This window comes from Apis florea, unplaced genomic scaffold, assembly GCF_048593485.1.
Source record: "Apis florea isolate Af1SG1 unplaced genomic scaffold, ASM4859348v1 contig_3203_pilon, whole genome shotgun sequence".
NCBI classification, from domain to species: Eukaryota; Metazoa; Arthropoda; class Insecta; order Hymenoptera; family Apidae; genus Apis; species Apis florea.
Window position 1 is genome coordinate 7,469,115 of NW_028256723.1, and position 24,206 is coordinate 7,493,320.

At 28.9% G+C, this 24,206-nt stretch overlaps 1 protein-coding gene and 1 long non-coding RNA gene across 6 annotated transcripts in view; one reads left to right on the forward strand and one right to left on the reverse strand.

The window, feature by feature from the left end:
* Window positions 1-1,171: 1,171 nt before the first annotated feature.
* Window positions 1,172-24,206, forward strand: part of LOC100872406 (uncharacterized) — a 43,430-nt gene continuing 20,395 nt past the window's right edge. For 2 of the 5 annotated variants that reach the window (XM_003692481.4, XM_086910734.1), the window contains exon 1: window positions 1,393-3,636. In XM_003692481.4, the coding sequence (XP_003692529.1) occupies window positions 3,602-3,636 (35 nt within the window). In that variant the 5' untranslated portion in view covers window positions 1,393-3,601. The other 3 variants (XM_012484723.3, XM_031915620.2, XM_086910733.1) reach the window with 3 other exon arrangements.
* Window positions 20,070-24,206, reverse strand: LOC105735036 (uncharacterized). Its single transcript, XR_004224550.2, has 6 exons — window positions 23,970-24,206; window positions 22,350-22,942; window positions 21,880-22,198; window positions 21,703-21,810; window positions 21,239-21,607; window positions 20,070-21,092 (listed from the first exon to the last, which is right to left on the reverse strand). It is a non-coding gene; the product is annotated as an uncharacterized LOC105735036 (long non-coding RNA).

Here is a 24,206-nt window from a genome sequence, read left to right on the forward strand (position 1 = left end):
GGATTGCCAGCTTGCGAATATTTTGCAAGCTTTGCTAATTGCTTTAATAACGATCCGTGCAGACATAAAACGTTACAGTTTCCATTGCATGCACTTTGTCTCTCATAAGAAGAGGTTAGAAATTTCTATCAGAAGCTGATTTTTATTGTTGATCTTTTTCGCATTTTCTAACGTACTTTCATTAAATTTTATTAAAGATAAGAGAAAATAAAGAAATTCAATTTAAATTCGATTTTAATTTATGATTAAAAAATTTTCTTTCTTTTTTATCATATAAGAATTACAAGTTTTCAAAATAGAATTAAAAATAATAATGTGTTATATATTTTATTTTTCAATTCTAGAAATTATATTTTTAATATATAATTTGAAAAAATAAAAATGGATAAGAAATATAAATACCTTTATTTTTAACGAAAATAATATTTTTCCGTATAATTTGTATGTAATTAACTAAAATATGATAATCTAACTAACCTTGAGATAAGTAATCCTCCATAAATCACAATATTATTTTAGCAGATATCTATTTGAAAATATTTTATGTTCTCCAAATTCTAAAATTATCAAGTTATCAAAATTTGCTAGAACATTTTTCAACTATTCAGACAAATAATAACTCAATTTCATTTATATTTATAATTTCAAAAATAACGTGCTATGCAAATAAGAATTTCAAATATTCTAAACACTTTCTTAACGAAAAAAAAAAAAAATATTATTGATTCATCTATTTTAATTACTAATTAATCTTTCTCTATTCTCAAACACCTTTACATTATTAATCATTAATATTCTTCTATTCTTTATCAAACACTTCTATCTCAATAATTATTGATATTTTCTCTATCAAACACTTCAATATTACAAATAACCAACTCTCCTCTATTCTATCACTAATTATTATCAACCTTCTTCTTATCGCCATTAAACTTTTTGCACTGATCAACGATCGTCCAATTCCCAAAAACAACTGTTGCCTTAGAAAACAAAGGAAAAGAAAAAAAAAACTATCAAAGAATAACGTCACATAATCACACACTCTCGATTGATACTCTCCATCCGCCACCTGTGTGCACGTGTGTACACAAAGGGGCGCGCATGGCGCTGGCGCACGCCTACAATCATATGAAACCTGCGCGCCACGAGGCAACATCGCCAGTGCCATTCGTCGCCGCAGTGCGATACGGTCAATAGAAGAAAGACGACAGTTAACAGTGATTCCAGCTGCCGCAGCATCGCCATTCCACGATTTTTCCCTCGAATCGACACCCGACCACCCCTTGTCGAGGGTGTCCACGCTTCATTTCGCTTCGGGATGCCGTATGTGCGGCATCATGACGCGGCTACGATTGAATAAGAGTTTTGCGAATGTAGCGAGGTAAATTGGTGTCTCTCGGGGGGTTAATGTGTGAAGGGACAGCTGGTTTTGAATGACGGAATGATTGGAGTGTTTTTAAGCTTTTATTTATTTTCGTGATTTCGAGAAAATGGTTTTTAAAAATATTTATTTTTCGTTTTTGGTTTTTGGAATTGGGAAATTATGGATATTGAAATTTAAATAATTGATGGTGTTCGATCGGTGGTTGAATCGAGAGAATTTGTTTTAATGTTTAAAAAGATAGTATACTATAGATTGAGAATTTGAGGCAATTGTTTTTAAAATTATTTTTTCTTTTTTTTAATTTCTTTTTGAAAGGAAATAACCATGAATGTTAAAAATTTAAACAATAAAATAGATCTTGATTTGAATATCTTTCTTCTGAGAAATATTCTAGATATAGATAATACAATACAGTTTAAAAAATTCGAGAATTTTCAATAATATTTTTTTATTTCACTTTATTTTCGAAAAATGAATATTGAAAAAATTTCTTTTTATTACACCGATACTTTTTCTTCATATTTAAATATATTTCTGTTTAACGTATAAAAACATATTTATCTTATCTCATTAATTTTAATCTTTCTGTCTTCGATGTTCATTTAATCCATCGTTAAACTGTCAATACTCGTCTGTTCCATTGATTAAAAACAAAACTTCTTGTCGGACGTGACTGACATCAATAAAGATCTAAAATAAAAAGTATCAATAGTTGTCAACATCCGATCGTTCCGTCGGATAACATCCAAAAATTATCACGATCACGAGGGCGCCGGAAGTAGAGAGGAGGGAAGAGGAATTCGTGCCGATTCCGCGTTTCAGCAACGTATTCGTGTGCCACGAGTGAACTAAAACTGTTTCGCTCGGCCTCGTGGTCGAGCCGTGACATTGGACTTTCTTGGAATCTGTTTACACGCGTGTCACCGCAAAAATCGTGGAATCCTCGACCTTTGCGCTCCTGTCTATCGATCATTGTCGGTGGATCGCAACTGTGAATTATACAACTGTCCGAGGATTTAATTCGATTCGTAACAATCGATAATGTGAATCAATTGCATTGCATTGATTGTGATCAGTGGATTGGTTTTAAATTGAGTTAAGAACGATTTTTTTTTTTTTTCTATTATAATTGTGATGATATAGTTATGCATTTATTAAACTTATTGTCTGTAATTAATTAGGAGTTGGGAAAAGTGATTGATTATAATTTTTATAATTTTATACGTTATAATTCATCATTTTCAATTATAATCTCCCACTTATCAGTGAAGTTCTGTGAAAATTTGAGAAATTAGTTATCACGAGTAAATCAAGTGTTAGCATGAAAAAATTCTCGAAGTGACTATTTCTCGTCTGCTGTATTGTTTATTATTAATCGATACTTCCTGCGATTCTCCAAGTATCTAAAAATAGAATTATTTCTACATAAAATTCAAACTCGTTGAAAAACTATTTACCAGTGAACTTCCAAGAAAAAAATTCAAAAAAGAAAAAAAATCGTGACCAAGGAAAAACTTTCATAACCTCAACATAACTATACATCTGCTATATTATCTCTTCCATCCTATATAATCGAAAATAAAAATAGAATTATTTCTACATAAAATTCAAACTCGTTGAAAAACTATTTACCAGTGAACTTCCAAGAAAAAAATTCAAAAAAGAAAAAAAATCGTGACCAAGGAAAAACTTTCATAACCTCAACATAACTATACATCTGCTATATTATCTCTTCCATCCTATATAATCGATCCACGTTGTTATTCTCAAAGGATCTACTTCTCGACAATAAGTTATCTCTTAAAAAGAAAAATAAAATTCAAAAGATTATCTACCTAGTGAAGATCCAGTCGAAAAATTCGAAAACAAAATAAGAAGAAATAATCGTACAACGAGGGAATCTCCTCCTTCAACGTGGATCTACTTTTTTCATTAAAATTATCTCTTTCACCCTATTGACCGATCCACGTCACGATTTTAGACGATTCATCTGCTGAGAGTGGGCGTTCTGGCGCCAGAGGGTTGCTAATCGATTCCAGCCTCCTCTCAAAGATGTTTCTAACGTTTCGAGTTTTTACGTGGTAATCGTGGAGGGTCCGTGGTCGATCGAAAAGGGGACGGCAGCCAAGGGGGACTTTTCCCACTGGCTCTCAACACTGTAGCGGAAAATCGATCCGGCGTGACAGCCACCCTATTGCAACCACCCACCACGGTGCAATGACCTCGAAACCAGGAAGGTCCTACAGCGTGAGGTAAGAAGGAATCATTATAGAGGAAATAATAAGAATTTTTTTTCTTTGGAGAGAAAAAAATTAGAATAATATGGTGCTGAGTGAAAATTATCGTAGAGTAATTAATGCTGAAAAATATTCTCGAAAATATTCTTATCTTAAAGAAGAAAGATAATTTTTTTTTCGTTCCAGAATTGTTTTTTTCTATATCGAAAGTGAAAATTACTGTCACTCTCAATTCGTGTCTTTGCTCGGGAACAAAAGAGTAACGGGAACAGAATTATTTTTCGTCAATGGACACTGCATGAGATTATTGAAAATTACTGATCGTGAAAAATATTTTCGATACAAATTCTCGAGTATTTATACATCGAAAAAAAAGAAGCGAGCAAAAAAAAAAATAATTAAATCTGAAAAATTATTTTTTTATATCATTAATAGATACCTTTAACATTAAAAATTACTCCCGAACAATCATTCTCGATACAATACCCATTTCTGAAAAATATTCTCTCGTGAGTATCCGCGCCCTAAAAGAAGGAAGCAAGGAAGACAGAGGCGGAGAAAATAGCCATGTGACTCCCTTTCGTATATACGTCTCGACGTCTACGACTTTCGTCTCGACGTTTTTCTCTATTTCACTTCCGGTCGCCGGATTTTAAAGCTGATTCTAAAGTTGAACGCGGCTTTAAGGGCCTCGTGTTATACACTCGATCGGTCTGGCGCACGAATACCAAGCTTGGAATTTTACGTCGCGTTTGTAGAAAAACTATCGTTCCATTTTCCACGTTCCTATCGTTCTGACGTTTCGTTTCCTTCGTTCCTTTTTCGAACGTCCGTTTACATTACACACGTTATCTTTTCTTGTTTTGTCTTTGCTTCTCCGTGTGTCGTTCTTGTTTACTGATCGTCTACGCTTGCAAGGGAGAAGAAATAAGTAATTGGTAAAATTACAACCGTGACATACGTTAATCTCGAAACGGATCATGCTTCCATGCGAAATGAAATGGTGGAATGGCTTCTTAAATTAAGAATAAGGTTAGGATTTTCTAAATGACGTTAGGGATATATGTGTGGGATTATGTATGTATACATACGTTGGATTTATTGAATGTTTTTTTATATTTAGCGTTGAAATAACGTAATTTTTTTTCTTTTTCTGTTAATATTAATACATTATTTATTGTTTAATTACTTATTTACTATCAATTTATTATTATATTAAATAGTAATTGTAAATAATTAAATAAAATTTTCGATAGTACAATAGGGGAAAGCAATATTTTTATAGATTGTGCTCTTATAGTTTTGAAAGTTAGCTAGAAAAGTACGAGATATCCTAATATAATAAAATATTATGTAATAAAATATTTATTATGTCCATTTCATTTTCATTTTCTAGAATACATTAAAATGCATAGTATATTACTAAAATCATTACACCACGTATTTACAATTTCGCAGAATGTAAAATAAAAATGAGAAGGAATACAAGAAATGTTAAACATTCGGATAAACATACAATTCGAGAAGTGTCACCTATTTTTCAAGACTTGTTTTGGTGAATAAGACTTGGAAGACTTTTTTCAACGTTTTTAAAGAGCACGCATGAAACATGTTGATTGTATATCTATTTTTTTCTCTTTTTGAAGAAACCAAAGTACTCTCGAGCTCATTGTGCCCCGTGTTCTTTACGTACGAATGCCTTCTATTCTCCTCTCGACGCCCATTGTCCGATTCTTCTTCAAAATAAAAAGCGCTATTGAAATCGCGAGGAATAAAAATTACAGAGAAAAAAAACTTAACAACGTTGTAATATTTTATCACAGTCGAAACAATTTTCCCTGTTTCTTCAAATTAATTTTTCGACGAGTAATTGAAGATCGATTAATTTTAATGACATACCATCGAGACACGTATCTAATAATCATAATTTTATATTTCAAAGCTGAAGGTAGAAGAGAGAGATGTTAAAAATGATTGATCAATCATTACTTTTGTATCCTTTCCAGTCTAATCAACTCGAGAAATCGTAAAAAATTTCTTTATTAAAGAGATATATTACAAAATTTGTTTTAATTCCAACTTTGGTTTTAATTCCAACTTGTTCTAATTTCCAATAATGCTTATGTAAATATATTAAAATAGATATGCATTTCATATTAATAATTTTTTTATTTTCTTGAGAAAATATCGAAAAGTCAATATTTGGTGAAGAAAAAAAATTAAAATAAAAGTTATTAAAAAAATTATGAGAATCAGAAATGACTATTCGAATATCCATTTCTACACAATAATTAAAACAAAATACATTACATTACAAATTGAAAAAATCTTATTTTCTTAACTTTTTTATAAGTATATTCAAATATTCATTTTTATTTCGTATTCATCATTTTTTATATTCTTAAGAAAATATCGAAAGATTTTTCTGCATCTCTATTGTTTGTTTATTGTTTTTTGATTCTTTTGATCCGTCAAGAAAGAAATTATTAAAAAAAATATTTTTAAATCATTAATAAGAAAATTATTAAAGAAAATATAAATATTTACAAAGATTAAAAGTAAAATGTGTTACGTCATAGCATTCATTTCAACATCAATTCAGAAAATTCTAATTTCCTTAATTGAAATTAAGTTTGTATCCTTGGTATCCTCTGCAGAAATTAATTATGCATTGCGAAAATGAATCGCCCATAAGTATGGCGCTGCGTGAAACTTTTCAATTTGTCAAAAAATCGTCGCAAGAGGGAGCTTCGACTGGTGGACGATTATTATTTCACTGTGAAAGGGCCTTTTCACACAAATACATGGCGGGATGTTCGCCGCGGCGAGATTATTCCGCGACTAAAGGATATTTCTGACCGAGAATGTGCAAAACTATGCTCGACAAGTCATTTCTGCGCAGGGAGAGATGTTATTCGAAGAAACATATCGAGCGGAACAATAACTCTTTTGTGTCGGGATATCTGCGTGTAAAAATTCTTCTGCCCTTTCACCGCCATTCGTTTCATGTTTAGAATTTAATATGGATGAATCCGATGGAAAGTGATGATTTTTATTCTGCGAGAAATAAATTAAATGCCATTAGAAGATATTTTTATGGCTTTGAATATAATCATTGCAAGATTGTAATGATTATTCCCTAAGCTAAAATATAATTAATACGAGTAATTAATATTTTTATAATATATATATATATACTTTATTTAATTGACTTATTTATATTCTATTCAAGTTCTACTAAAGTTTTTATACTCAAATTAAAAGTTTGGATTTATAATATGACAATTATATTTTTATAATACATTTAATTGCAAAATATTTAAATTTAAACTAAAATAATTTAAATGCAACTTTTAAGAAAAAAAATCAAGTCTCATACAAAGTGTTTAACTTACTTCACAATTTTTATTTCTTTTTATTCTTTCCGGCACTTTCACCATCGTTATACGTTTGAAGAATAGTTATAATCACTCTTAGCAGAAGCCTTCTTCCTTGTTTTCTGAATTCCCGTTTAATTTCCCGGTGTATTTCCGACTCTGATTTGAGATATTGCCACTATACACAACATAAAGAAGAGAGGAAAAAGAAAGCAACGAAAAAAACTCATTAACGTAAACGAAATCGAAAAATCTATAGCATCAAACATAAACTTGACACGTGATTCAAACTTCAATTTATTAAATAAATATAATATCTATAAATATACATATAGCATAATACATATATATAATATCTTCGATTTTCTGACCGCGTGTTTTGTATCGAGCGTGAGTTCTTACGTCGAATCACCTATTTTCCGAGGATTTCTAAGCTTCTAAGCTTATGTTATGCAGTGTAAACAACTTGTTCTTCTTGTTCTCTATTTTATCTTTTTTGCACGATGCCTTCGTTGAATTTCACAGACAGTAATCACTAGCATTTTTTATACACTAATTATTTGATATTTGGAAAAATGAAAGATCTTATAAATTTTTGATGCATTAATTTATTTGATTAATTGATAATAGAATATTTTTTTCTTTTTCTATTTAATTATTTACCTGTTTATTGATTTTAACCTCTTCTATACAGTGCTGTTACGTATACGACTAAAATCTACAATCTATCTGAAAAAATTAATGATCTTTATATAATGATCTTATATAAATTATATAAATTATATTATTTGAACAATTTTTTTCTTTATATATAACCAGATGTTGATTTTTTTAATTATTTTCAAAAAAACTTGATGCTATATTATTGAATTTATCTATACGTATACGTCTAACAATATATGCATCTAGCAGTTGCAGTACAAACAGTAACGCCACCACTGAACCACGAATTATTAGTCGACTCTCTTTTCTCTCACTATCTTTTGTCCTTAAGTTTTTCAAATCTCTTAATTTCTCGTCTACTTGCATGATCATCGCCATTATTTTTACAAATTTTTTACGAAAATCAATAAGCTTTTGAAAGTCTTTCTTTCGATTTTAGTGCGGTGTGTCTGGTTCGAATATGTTAATATCAAAACAAATCATAACCTCAAATCATAACCAAACAATAAGAGCAAAACCACAAAGTTTACATAGAGTTTCAAATTCTCAGCAAAAAAGTTGATATCATTGTGAATTTCCACCCACAAAATACGCAAGTATTGATATTTTCCCACGTTTCAATGTAAACAAAATCTCGTTTACATAATATCCTTACGAAGATATTGCTTGTAAGTATTTGACGCGCAAACAATAAGCATATTGATAGAATTTATTAGGTTCACCGCATCTCATATTCAAAAGCAATTTCTGGAAGAGAAAGGTGCGGCAATGGGAATGGCAAGTTGCATTTCATGATTTCCTTTCTATTACTTATTCATCGTGGTTATCGATCGTTTATTCTAATTAACTAGTGGCATTTCATGAAGAATGAATGATGTTGAATTTTATTGAAGTTAGTATTTCACGATTTTCAAGGCACGTTCTTATGACTATCACGATTCTTTATATTACTTCTTAACAAGTCAGAAATTTATGGATCTCGGAATTCATTTTATTGAAAGGTCTGTATAAGATCGATATTATTATTTATGATTTTTTATGGCTTTATTGTTGCTTACTTTCCTTTGCTATGTTTATGATCATTACGATTATTTCAATACTAGATTGCGGATATTTATGCATCTATTTACAGAATGTGCATGATGTGCAGAAAGATATAAAATAAAGTATAATACGTATTTATGATAATTAAAGTATGAAATCCTTATTTAAATTCTATTTTTTTTAATCATATTTGTAAAAATTTTGCCTAAAAGCTCGCAATTTATTCGTAATTGTTACATATATATAATTTTTTTGATCATTTTTTATTAAATGAAGTTAAGTTTTATTATTATTATTATTATATTTTATTTATTATTATTATTTAAAAATATACATACGTACATATATATCTAAGAAATATTTGATGACAAATCTAATCTAAAATTTATTTTTTCTTTATCAGCAGTTATCTCGACTTTACTAATTGGCTAACAAAAGATCGCAATTTTTTTCAATCAATCATTTATGGGGGATCCTAGATAAGGTTGATAAACACTAACGACTATTATTAATAACTAAATGGTTGTACATAGAGAACACACCCCTTATATTCGAACCTTATCACGATAGAGTCGAGATACATATGTATCAAGGGAACTTTTTCGATAAATTCAACTGCAGAGGCGTTGTTAGCGATAGATACCAGTATCAGTTCTCCACCAAGAAGGAAGCAAGATTATATAAAAGTATAAATATCGCTTTGGTCGGTCACTTGATCGATCGGACCTATTTTTCGTGGAGGATAGGACACCATTTACAGAGAAACAGAGTATTCGGGTTAATAACACGTCAAGAACATTGCCAATCCATTTGTTCTCGGATTCCAATAATCGTGAGAAGTTCGTCTATCGATCGGTTATGAAGTTTATACGCCAAAAGAGTTTGGAGCCAAAACTAGTTTTTTGGGAATCAGGGAAAAAATATGTAATTTATATTATTAAATATTTCAACGCAGAAAGAGTGTATAATATACGAAAAATTCTTGGAAATTCGATAAAAATTTTTTTTTTAAATATAATATTTATTTTGAGATTGGAAAATAAATAAATTATTTATGATATTAAAATAGAAAAAAAAATTATTATAATTGTAAAGATTTGAATAGATAAATAATTTATTAAAGAAATCAAAGTAGAGTAGAAAAAGATAGTGTTTCCACTCAAAGAAGGAGTATAATTTTATGATTTAAAAATCCAAATAATTTATAAAAAGAATCAAAATATAAAAGAAAAGAAAATTATTATAATTAAAACGAGAAAATGAAATTGAAAAATTTTTTGAAGAAAAGAATTTACAAATCTATGGGATCTTTTTTTGTAAATTATTCCTAATTAACCGTTGCAAGTTTATATAGCGTATCATTTATTTTTTCATATATTTAAAACTTGCAATTCAATGAAATACAAAATATATGATTATGTTCTTGTTAATTATTATAATTTGCATTTACTTCCATTTCAAAATAACTGCACAATCTATTCAAAATTTGTTATGAAATGCGCAGTATATAACACATAATTCTATATTTATATAACAAGAAAATAACGCAATTCAGAATTTTTAATCCTATATTTTTGATAAATCTGAATTCATCTATGAGGAAATAAGCTAAATTAATCTTACATAAATATAATCATGTTATTGCACAATTACACATAATTATCTGACCTGTCAATTAAAAAATGGTATTTATTATCGTATCAGCGATATAATAAATTCTATTAATTCCACGATACGGTGTTAATTGTATCCAGTTCAGTCGATATAGAATTAATTAGATTATTTAAGAATCTTTGTAATTAAAACTACATCACTGAACGAGGAAGAAAATTTTTTTGTTTCTTCACGTTTCGTTTGACAAAATATTTTATTTTGTGTATATAGTTTCAACTAAATTAGATATAAAAATGTATACATTTATTAGTATAATTATATTTGTTTGGTTATATAATATATTTATATATATAGCATTTTGCAAATTAGTATACATTTAGTTAACATTTCTTCTACACACATATATAAGTTATTAATTTAATATATTTATATTTAGTTGACATTTCTTCTATACACATATATAAATTATTAATTTAATATAATATATTCGTGAAATACTTTTTGAAGTATTAATAGAGATCTAATGTTACTAGAATCAAAATAAATATATATAAAAAATTGATGTACAAAAATTTCACTTATTTATTTATTAAGTTAATAAAGAATTTAAGTTTGTGTTACGCGATGAAACGAGATGAACGTAGAGCGAAATGGCAATCTGATGGAGATAAAGTTATCACTCTGTTTTCAATCGCTTATAAGTTAATAAATGAGTCTCAATCGACATTTTTGTCTATCAACTTTTGTTCTTTTTCATCTCTTTTCTCTAGAATCGATGCTTGAAGTACTATATTAATACTATATGAAACTAATAAAGAAATAAAAATAATTGATTAATTCTTTTTCTTCTACATTATAGAAAAATATAAATATCTACTCGATACGTAATCGTATTGTATGCTGTGTCGGTAATGTTGAACACTAGAATGATAAAACATTTTTTGCAAAGTTTCGCACGTTAACTTTCGAATCCTTCTCTCTAATATTGCGTAAAATGGATTTTTTTGTAAAATTTCAATCGAATCGAGTATGGCAAATTTATATAATTCACATTATAGTAATAATCGTAACGAATCAATCTGAATTTCAATTTAAAAAATTAACGTTATTTGGCGATAATTAAAAGCACGCTTCACATAAAATCGATTATAAATCGTTGATCGAATTGGAAATTGCTATGTTTGCTCTGAACCTTTTAATTTCATTCATTACGTAAGTATGATGAAAGTCTTGAACAGTGACAAGGTTAATTATCGATAGAACAAACGTTCATTATCATGCTGATTCTAATTTGCTTTAGAACTGTTGTGAAGGATCATGATACTTGTGCAACGTGTTTCATTTTGATTTATTCATCTTTATCAATTCAAAATTTGAGGAAATGAAAGTTAGATTCGTTCAATGGAGAATGTGATTATATTTGAAAGTACTTCTTGCAAGTGAATAGTGTGTTGAATCTGATATTAATTATTCAATAATGAAATAAAGAAGTTAAATTACAGAACTTGCAACACATCTATGTAAACAATACATTTATTAATATTTTAAACCTGTATTACTTTCACAGTCCAAATTATTTAAAAAAATTAAAATTACTTTTTCTTCAAATTAATTTAATCTAACCTAAAATGATTCACATAAGACGATACAAAATTCATACACAAATCTAATCAAAAAAAATTTAATACAATACAATAGTTTTCCTAAAAATTTTTTTAATATTCTTCACAAATTATTCTAAGAAAAATTCTCAAATCATGTTTCTTCAAATCGAATTTACATATATAAAAATTCATACACAAATCTAATGAAAAAATCAAATATAAAATTGCTTCGTCTGAAAATATACGTAAAAAAAATTTATTATGTTATTAATTAACAAAAGTGAAGTGAAATATAAATAAAGGAAAGCCAAAGGTGAAAGCTGAAATTAGACGTTCAAAAACTCGTAAATTAATGGAACATACGGATAACACAGCCATCGTGCTGCCAATTGTTTACATAATAAGCTGATATCGAGGTATGACGTAGCTTTCAAAGCGGAATATATCGCGTGTTGTGCCACGGGAAGGCAGAAACGCGTGAAGATATTTTACGCTTTGAAGATAGCGTTTTTGGGTCAAGTGAAACAGTTAAATAGTTGGTGGCGCATTTTTGACCCGGACAGACGGTAGGAATTCCCGTATCTCGGCGAAAAACCAGGCTAACGAGACGAAATATTCGCCACTTTCTATCTTAGGGTGTGGATACGGGTTTCAGAATAAAATATCGAGAGAGAGTTGCAATTTTATACAGTAGTTTTATTTTCGAACGTGTCTTAGAATATTTAACATTGGATATTGATTAAATATTTAAGGAAGAATTGCGAATTTTTTTCTTTTAGAATATTAATATTGAAATATTGTAAGTAGAATAAAGTGATAAGGTTTTGTGGAGTAGAATATTTAAAAATAGATAAATATTAATTAAATTATTAGGGGAAGTTTTTTTAATGTTAACAACATCTTGAAAAATATTTGGAATTGCAAGAATTTTTATTTTTAAGTATATCTATCTTTATAATATTTAAAATTGATTAAATGTTATCCTTCAATCAAACTGGATCACTTTTAATGTTTCTAACGTTATACAAAATGATATTTAGCATCTACATTATATATAGTATATGATTCAAAAGTAATCCGTATCGGCGATAATTAATAATCTCATTAATAAGAATTTCCAATTATTAAAATATTAATTAATATCAATATTGAAATTATAATATTCATAATAATATACAATTTTTCCACTAGCGAAAAAAAAACAGAAAAAATTCTTTTCAGAATAAATAATTTTTATTACTCTTATCGTTATTACATCGTTAAAGCTTTAAAATTTCGTAGAATCATATTTATCAAAATCATACACGCAATATTGGATTCAAAGAAGATGAGAAATTAATAGTTCTTTGATTCATCGTTTTTTATCTCTCGCAAACATTATCCAGATGATAAAAGCAAGCATGTGTACACGAAATTCGGTATTATCGATCGAGCGTGTATACTTATTTTCCAATTTTGTTATTACGTGCACAAGGCCACGATACTTTGTGTCGTTCGCACGCAACCAAGCAAAGCCGTACAAGTTCGATCGTTTTTCTAACCTCTGAATAAACACAAGAATTTCTCGGAGGAAAAAAGTTTGTTCGTCAATCGTGTGTGACTATTGCTTGTTGAAATTTATGTTACGAACTCTAATCTTATCAGTCGATACAGAGAGGTGATTATGTTCCATTGACGTGATCGTTATGAAGGAAATATGAATGGATTTTTCTAATCAAAGTACGTAATTTATTATGGTTATTGATATTTTTATTTTTTAATATATATTTTATGAAATGGAAATAGTTTTTATCGCTTTTAGCTTTCTTTTATGTTTTATATAACAAAGATAATGAAAATGAAAATATTAAAATAAGTCTTTTTTTTTTCTTTTATAGATTTATAATAATTTATTCTTTTTTTTGTAATCATTTATTTAAAATTTATTTTAATTTTAAACATAATTCTAAAAATAATTTTTTTTATTTTACTTCAGATATTATATTTTAGGAATAATTTTTAATTTAATATCCCTATTTATGTTTCGAGAACAATTAATTTTTTTTATATTTCGAATCAAATAATTAATTTTCGTTTTTCACAATAGAGAATATAAAATTCGATGAATAATCGTAAATAATTCTTAAAAAAATTTGCATAATAAATTTGCGTAAGTTATTTACGTGTTAATAAGAAATAGATGGATAGCCTAGCCGTTATGTATAAGCTAGAAAATGAATCGCAGTTGATTACAGAACAATGTTCTAAGAAATATTATACGTTCTAATATGATAGAAATATTGACTCGAAGTCGACTACCTTGACTCAAATAATTTTAATATATATAAATGCTAATGGGGTTTTTTCCTTGACATCTGATAGGAAATGAAATTTAAAAAAAGAGATAAAAATAAAAAATTATTCTTTTATTATACTTTTTAATGTAGTATTTAATGTTGTAAGTAATGTAAAATAATTAATAAAAGTAATCCAGTTACTAATTGGATTTTGTGAATACTGTTAATTATAATTATGGTTTACTGTTCGAGAGAAAATAATGCATATAATGCATATCCAATATTAATTGAAAAGATTATAATCGCTTTAAAAAATAAAAGAAAACTTATAATTTGTTAAAACTTCGTTAAATTTCAGAAAATATGTAATTAACTTTTTATATATTTGTATAACTAATTTTTGTATTAAATATAAACTTACGTTTCAGATAATAAATATTTATCATGATAATTTTTTTAAATAAAAATCATAATATGAATATTTTCATGTATATTCTTTTTATGTTTCACTTAACATTCTTTTACAATTTTCAATATTTGAATTTTCTAATTGAAATTGTAAATGTTTAATTATAAAAACATTTAAATTGAATTGTTAAGCAGACTTAATCTCTCATGGGCAAACAAAATTTTGATACCTCTGGTTAATTATTTCTTTTCACTGTTCTATTCTTTCAAAAATCTAAAGTAAAATAAAAATATTTTCAAAAGGATACAAAAATCAAATTTTACTCCAAATATAAATCCAAAGTTTCAAGTTGCATGAAAAATTAAAAATTTCTTTTTTTCTTCAATAATATATTAACAATCAGAATCATAATTTTATGTGATTTTATATAATCTGTGATTATCATAGATTATCACAAATTCTTCCATTTAGAAGATTAGATATCTTATGTCTTATTCGAAATAGATCCAAAGAATTAGATAATATACAATAATTAAATAATATATTTGAATTAAATAATGATATATAATAAAATTTCATTTATATGATCTCTTCCTATTCGTTATTATCCCTTTGTCAAAAGACAAATTAATTCATACAATAGAAATTCTCCTTTTTTCCATGGCTTATGATTGTTCATTCACATAGAAGCTCACATTTACTTAAAAGGATTTCATAAAACTATATATATATATATATATATATATATATATATATATATATATATATATATGTATGTATATGTATGTATATATTTATATACATCTCATTTATATAAGATACTCGGCAGTTATTCATACATATAATGAGAATTCAGATAAAATTCAGTTAATCATTACAAAAATTTTTATCATATAGAAAATAAAATTCATAGAAATAAAATTCTATCGTAAGTTGAGAAACACTGATAGTTCGACAGTGGCGACAATACGCCAAAATATCCGGATTGTCTTCCGTATGACGGAACGTAATCTTCTTTTAACTCGGTGTATATTATCTGACAATAGCAGTTATGCAACCAACTGACTAATTATCGGTCATTAAGTCGCGTTCCTGGTTGCGTCAGTAACCCATTTGCACGATGGCTTGCGGATAAAAGAGAAATTTCAATGAAGAGTTGAGGAAAGAGGAGGTTTCGAGGTCGCTTGAAACGTGCCATTCTTACCAGACGAAACTACGAGAAAACCTTCGAAGAAGAAAAAAAAATCGTATAAATGGTGATATTAAAGAAATTTCGTGGCGTGAATGTGACAATTTACGGTATTTTGCCCCTATTAGAGGCGAAATTTTCGCGGTTACGAAACTTCTTTGCGGTGTACGTAAATAGGATACATGGAAGAAATGTCATTCGATTGAGGTTATGTAATGTGTACATGATACAAGTGTGTTCCAAGGGTAAGATATTAGTTGAATGGAATTTATTTTTGTAACTGAAGAAATAATAATTATTTATTGAATATTTAATTTTGTATTTTTTAAGATTTTCTATGAATAATTTTTGTAATAAATAGAAATAATAGAATTAAGTTTTGTGAATATAAATATAATGAATAAAAGCTAAGCTAGCTAGGAAATTAATACGATTTTTACTTTAATACATATATTCTACTCTCAAAAAATTTTAAATTAATGATTCTTTATTTATCGTTATTTATATTTCATAGAGTAATCATATAAAAATATTAACATTAAATAATTAATTTATAATATTTAATTATCATATTTTTTTTACATAAGGGAAAAAAAGAATTTCACGTGTTTCGATTGATCAGATTTCTTCTATTCTCACGTGGTAAACCAATATTCCTCCTAATTTATGTCAGCTCGATTACGATTCGAAGTAACATAACGTAACAACTAGTTACGTAAGAACGTTTGTTATTTGCAATATTTCTCGGATATCTCTTCGATCTTCTTATTTTTTTTTTTTCCTCTTCTGTCATCAATGATATTCCATTATTAACTACGACCTCGTAGATCGAATTGCGGAATGCACGTAACAATTCGAACGCCGGAAGTTGGTGATCTTAATGACGGTCCATGTGAGTTCAATTTCGTGATTATGAGAAATAATTGAACTCAATTCAATTTTATCAAATATAGTTCATCTTTGTCATCATTTAATATTTTTTAACAAGTGTATAGAGATATTTAATTTAATTTAAAATTTAATAAGTTAATAAGTCTTAAATTTGAGATTTAAAAATTTTAAATTGTATTAGTAATTTTTTTTTTTGTATGTATCGATATTCCTCGGATAATTTTTATTGTATGATTTTTAGATAGGTAAAATATTAAAAATTTATTTACGCGTAATAATTTTTATAATAGTTTCTTATATTAGACTGTATAATATTTCTTTATGACTGCCAGATATAAAGAAATAGGAAAATGATGCCGTGGAATGTAATTTAAAACGTCCATTACTGCTAGGTCATAGCCTATATTTCTAAGAGGAACTAATATTTCCTCCAATTTTTTTACAAAGATGTAATCAAGTGAAACAAAAGTTTAAACAGAAATGTTAATAAAACGGATATCGAACAGATGGTAACTTTGTGATCTCCTAGATAAAGAGAAATTTCTAAAATCATGAAAATATATTTCTCATATATTAAATACATTAATACTTAAAATTTGGAATTTCAAATCATTTGTGAATTTTCAAAAAAAAAGATTAAAAATCAATATTTGAAAAAATAAAATTTCAAGTTAAAAATTTTAAAGTTTCACTTTCGATATATTAAAATTTATCGAAGTACCACTAATTTATAGTACTATAATTATAAATGAAATCTGAATTTTTAATATTCCAAAAAATTAATTTATCACGTTAAATAAAAAAAAAATTTACACGACAATATTCAAAATTCTTTCCATTTTTCAAAGATTATTAAAACAATATATTAAACAATTCAAATATCTTAACTATTTCATGCGATACGTCGTCATAATTTCACTAATCGATCCAGTTTCGATAAAACACCGAATTCCATCGTTTTTTTTTTTTGCGTGAAAACAGAGAATTAAACACGTAAGAAAACGGCAAAACGGTTATCGTACGTTCTCGCTTGTGTCTCGAATAGCAATGAGCGACTTTGTAACGCAGATTGCACGCTGTCTAGTACAACTGGCGTTCTCGACCTTGAACGGTCGAAGATAGTCTCTGAACGAAGTTATGCAATGTGAATCGCGTTATCAACCCTCAGCTGTTTCCATTCCACTAGTCTAATCACGCGATTTCTCGTGTCAATGAGCATGGAACAATAGAGAAGTCTCTTGTTTCGACTTGTTGTTGTATTCGTTGGATGTGTTAATTCTTTATCTAAATCGTTTCTCAGACGTGTTTGGAATTAAAATGGAATTGAAATTTGCTTATCTTTAAATGACACTCTTTCGTTTTGCTTTTGTTCGCAAGATATTTTTTTTTTTTAATTTAAAAAATTTCTACTAATACTCTCAGTTTAACTATCAAATACTTTTCCTTTTTTTATTACATTTCATTATTGAGTGAAATACAGCTTAGCTTGTTTTTAATTAATTACACGTTGTGATTAAATTTTTATAAATATGATTAAAGAAGTTTAATCTTCAAATATTACAATGAGGAGCTATACTTTGGATACTTGTGTTTTTTTTTTTTATGTATACAAATAGACTAACCTATAAATATCTTTTATGCATTCATTATATTCATTATATCATCCTATGATTTATATTAAAAATTAAAAATTATTTTCTTACAATTATAATCGATTTCTAACGTTAGAATTATCAATTATATCTAATATATGTATTTAAATATGTGTATTGTACATAGATGGTTAAAGTTAAACTAGAAAAAATAATTAGACGCGTCCAATTGTATTCGTATCCGAATAAAAACGTGTATTAACATCTTGATAATTGTAAAAATCCAAACAATCCAAAATTTAACATAATTTGATACCTCCAATATCAATATGCGTAATGATACATAATATACATTCCTCCTTCATCATTCTCCCTTTATCTCTTTCCCTCAACTCACAAATTCAATCCATTTCAATCTGCCACGCACGTAAAACAAATGATTTCAATTGCTTTCTATTTAACATTTAACATAGTAAAATTCCCCGCACAGCTTGAAAAGTACAATATGCCATGAAATTCAATGTGCACTCGACCCATTTTAAATTGGCAAATGTCACGTCACGCTATCGATCCAGCGCGATATTGCGCTGGTCATGGAATAGTATTAAACTCGCTATGCTCGAGATGTCTCGTTTCCAACGTCTCAATATGCAAATCTCTCTGAAGGAGGCGCTTCCATGTCCGGTTGGTGTGCAGCTGACATTCGTTCCAGTTGTTCGAAACACTTGTACGTTCTTCGTTTAATTGCGACATCCTTGGATTATATGCGATCTTATCTCTCTCTCTCTCTCTCTCTCTCTCTCTCTCTCTCTCTCTCTCTCTCTCTCTCTCTCTCTCTCTCTCTCTCTCTCTCTCTCTCTCCTCTCCTCTCTCTCTCCTCTCTCTCTCTCTCTCTCTCTCTCTCTCTCTCTCCTCTCCTCTCCCCTCTCTCTCTCTCTCTCCCTCTCCCCCTCCCCCTCCCCCTCCCCCTCCCCCTCTCCCCTCTCCCCCTCCCCTCCCTCCCTCCCCTCCCCTCCTCCCTCTCTCCCCTCCCCCCTCTCTCCCTCTCCCCCCTCTGTCTGTCTGTCTGTCTGTCTGTCTGTCTGTCTGTCTGTCTGTCTCTCTCTCTCTCTCTCTCTCTCTCTCTCTCTCTCTCTCTCTCTCTCTCTCTCTCTCTCTCTCTCTCGTGGGTTACTTCATTAACCTCGGCCAACGATATTGCACTCTTTATCTCTGTGCGATGTGCTCTCTTTGGTTCTAAAAGTATTTCTGGATAATTGAATATTATGTTTGTTGAGTGAATTTTAGAAAAGAATTCTAGAATTTCTAGGCAGGTTTGTAATAATAAATTTTTATCATTATTATTTCTTTTTTGTTAAGCCAATTTTTGGAAATATTAGATTTGATTCTAAAATCCTTAGGAATTTTTGTTTTCGTTATTATTTTTTAAAATCAAAAATTGGAAAATAATAAATATGTGTCGAATGGAATAATCAAATGATTCGTCATCAATGGTCACATTGTTAAAAAAACACTTCGAGTTTGTTTAAAAATAAGACATATTAGAAAAATATTAGAAAAAATATTCTAGAAACCAATTGCAACTTTAAAACTGTTTGTAAATTGTATAAAATTTTAAAATATCAATAATCATAAATTTGATTAATTTTCACTATTTTCACGCTAATCTAGAAAAATAAAGTTACAAAATTTAAAAAAAAAAGATGTAATGTAGCAAAAAATTGATATAAAACAAGTAAGATATTTCTATATATTTAAAAAAAGTAAGAAAAAAATGATAGATAAAACGTTTCAGCTAAAAAAGAGCAGCAAATGTTCTTCACATGTATTTTTTAAAATTACCCAAGTGATCAGTTTGATTAAATACACAATTGATGATATATTAATCTGTGTCAAAAGATAGGATGAGAAGACGATTGGAATAGTAACTATGTCGAGACGTAATCGAAGGTTGAAAATGATATGGCAGAAATGAATACGCGTAGATCCTGTTAACAAGGCCTTCGACATTCTCTGCTTTTTTCTTATGGGCCCGGTGAAACTTGTCGCAGTTCCTTCTTGAAGCTGAGCCGGACCTCATTTAGATAAGTTTTCCTTCTTCCAGGCCTTCGTTTCGATCGAAATTTTATTCGTTGATTGACTCATTCGCCGTTCATATTCAGTCCCTTAAGACCGGCATTCTGGACATTGATTGTATTTATGTTTATTCATATTGGGTTATAGGTTATTTGTGTCACGCTTGTTACATATTTATCGTCTGCCTGTGATAAACAATGAATCCAGTTTTAATAAATGTAAATTCGTTTACCATTTATGAATAGATAATTTTAAAGTGTTTAATTGTTATTATATCCAACGGTATACGTTGTTGTAAATAAAATGTATACATCATATCAAATATCTCGCGTATTATTTGTGCAAAGTGTTGCAAATTGAAGTTTCCTCTACTTTTTTTCATTTGTTAAAAAATCCTTTTAACGAAGTTGATAATTATTGATAATCAATCAAGAAACCTATTTAAGTAGCTATAAGAAGCTATTGTATATCACTGTAGAATATTGGAGGTTGATACAAGCAAAAATATAAGTTATAAGATTTATTTATTAAATTATAAACAATTGAAGTTTCCATTAGACAAGAGTGTGATGAAGACGTCATCATTTCATTGCCTATAACTTAATAAATAGAATAAAGCCTCGACCAATGTTTGTATTTATTTTGACCTTTAGAATCAATGTTCCACTCTATATTGTAATATTAATTATCATTTAACAATACTTCAATTCAAACTGTTACAAAAATAAAATAATATCTGAAAAAAAAGAAAAACGCTTAATTAAAAAATAAAGTTATATACAAATACTCTTTATTTCCTTACTAATATGATAGGAGTTTTAAATATAATGAATTTCTTCAACTGAACTAACAATATTTCCATGCCATTGGACGAGTGTATACCTTAGTGTATAGAGGGTGAGTTCATCGGATGTATACATGTATCAAAACAGAGGAATTATTGACCTCGTGTTGCGTTAAGAAATCGAGTGAAATGCACATAACCTATAGCCAAAATATCTTCACGATGTCCCTTCCTTTCTTTACTATGGTGTATCTCGTAAGGCTTCCATTGTCCTCTTCGTAACTGACCATTTTGCGTTTCAGTGTTCCTTATGTCGTGGAGTACCGCTTGTTACGAGGTGAATAATGGTCACGTGCCGGTGGTAAATTAAATTTGTCGATAAATCATGCAGATAAGGAAAAGTACGCTCAAGGAATGGCAAAACGTTCGTTTGTTCGGTGCTCGGTTATTGTGTTATTTCTTAAATGCTGAATCAAAAATGTAAATAACGGTAGTCATGATGAATAAGTATGAGTAGATCGTGGCTGAATTTCGGTGAAAACTTTTTGGATTGGATACTCACTGTAAGTAGTTGTCCAAATTGTGTTATTATAATAGAAATGGTAAATATATGTGTTTCATTATTTCATTCAATATAAATTATTATTGTTGTTAAAGTATTATGAAAAACCTAAAATGTTATTGTGAGATACGTTAGATTAGATTGTGTAGGTTTATATGATTCAGAATACGTACGTACCTTGAAAAGCCTTCAAATTCGATTGTAAAATTAAGTTATCTCTTCTAACATAAGAGTGGCATTGCAAAATTTATACAAATCACAAAGGGGTCATAAAATATTGAACCATGACCGTATTCTATTTTTGTCGACCTTCGTACCGACTATAAAGCGGAAGTTTTATCTTTGAAATTATTCCCATTCTGAAATTTCCGCTCTCTATCACCGACAACCTCATAAAACACATTTTCGATATTTCATAAGTGTACGATTAGATTAATTTAATGGTTCTCAATTTGTGGATCTCGATCCAAAAAAGTTGTTATTTTTAACATTTCACCTAGAATATCAAGATTATATATTCAATAACTATTATAAAGGCTATTAATCGCACGCTAGTTTGTTAAGTATTTCTTATCTTACACAAGAGAGAGAGAGAGAGAGAGAGAGAAAGAAAGGAAAAAAACATTAGAAAACAATAAATTAATTACTTAATTCTCGAGCCAGGATTGATAACTCACTCGAAGAAAAAGCGCTCGAACCGTGGAACAGGTGTTAGTCGGTTAGCACGTGTTCTCCTGCGAGCACGTTGACGCGCAGGTTTTCGAGATTGAAGAGAGAAAGAAGAGAAAAGAGGGAGAGAGGGAGAACCGTGGTGTTCCAGAGCAGTGATTCCGGTCAGCCGGAATAGCGGTACTCGGTCGGCCGTACATCTTCTCGTTCTCCAATTATTACGCCGGTTTCCGCGGCGCGCGCATCTTGCGCTTTGTCGCGAAAGCGGAAGAAACCTGCGCGCGCAGGATACGTTTCGATAAAATCGTTTCAGTTTTTACTTCTCTACCGCCATCTCTCGTTGTTTCTCTCGTTACCACCGTTACCATTATCGCATATCCCTGTGTAATTTAGTGGAGCTCGTTGCTGGTTTTTTTTTTTTCCTCTCTTTCTCGTCTCGAGGAAGAAGGAGAAATTGGTAGAGGAATCTTTACGCTCAAGATCGTACATATGTTTATTCCTGCTCGTGAAATTCGAGATATTGATCTCGGTCTGGAATTTTCTGTTCTTCCCAAGAATTTTTACACCGTTCCTGAAAGTAGTAACGAGGAAGGAGTGTTAAAACGTGTTTGTATAGTGTAAACATATATTGGGTGCAATTGGAAACGAGTGAAAGGGCAATTTGGGAAATGGGGCAATGAAAAATGTAAAAATGTTTTGATCGTGTAATTGGTGAGTGAGTTTCATATATTCGAATTTCGTGTGGCTCGATAATTTTAATACGTGTTATCATATTTTTGTAACGATTATGATTATTTATATGTCGTATGAGAGAATGAATTAAAGAAGAATTTCTCATCTCTTTATATTTGTAATATGAATAAAAATTATAGAAATTAAAGAAAACAATATGAAAATGAAAAATAAAATTATAGAAATTCATATGAAATGATTATATAAATTATTGTTTAAAGATTTGAAATTATTCTCTTTATAAAAAAAAAAAATAAAAAAAGGCATAAGAATTTTTAACCATTTTGTCCGGTTTTTCAATCATGCTTCATTTAACATGAAGTCGTAAAAACTATTAACGTTACGCTTTGGCGAAACATACGAAATAACTATCTTTATCGAATGTGCGTAAAAATTTCAAATTAAAACGTTAAAGATATAATTGAAGATGATTTTTACATATTATCGATTATATTGTTTCCTTGTAAATTATTTTTATTTACATTAGTAATCGATGCAATATTTTTAATTTGTTCTAATTATTATTATTATCATAATGATGCTTACGATACTTTCTATAAATATTTATATCAAGCATTAATATATTATTCGAATAAATTTCATTTTAGAAATTTCATATAATAAGACAAATTAAAGAAACTAAAGATATAATAGTTATGTGTATTAAATACAGTTATTCACAAAAATCTTCGTTCTACATTTTATAAGAACATCATTACATGTATTATTTTATATCATATTCTTATTAAACGTACTAATTTTGCGGTAAAATTTTATATTATTTTTATAAAGCGTGTCTTCTTTAATTGCATAATAATTAAAATACATTTTCTTCTTTTCAATCAACAAATACAATTCACACGTACCTCACCGAGTCATTCGCCAACAACACATTCGAAACTCGCGCGTCAAACAAAGCACCCGAAATATATACACATTCGTAGTATTTACGTTCGTTTAAATCCAAGAAGCGAGAGACAAAAACAGATTAAAACAAAATAGAAGAAAAGAGAGAAAAAAAAAATGAAATGTGAATCTTCTGGAAGCTCAACGACGCGCGGCGGCGCGACGTTACTGTTGCATCGTTTATGAATGCGATTCCT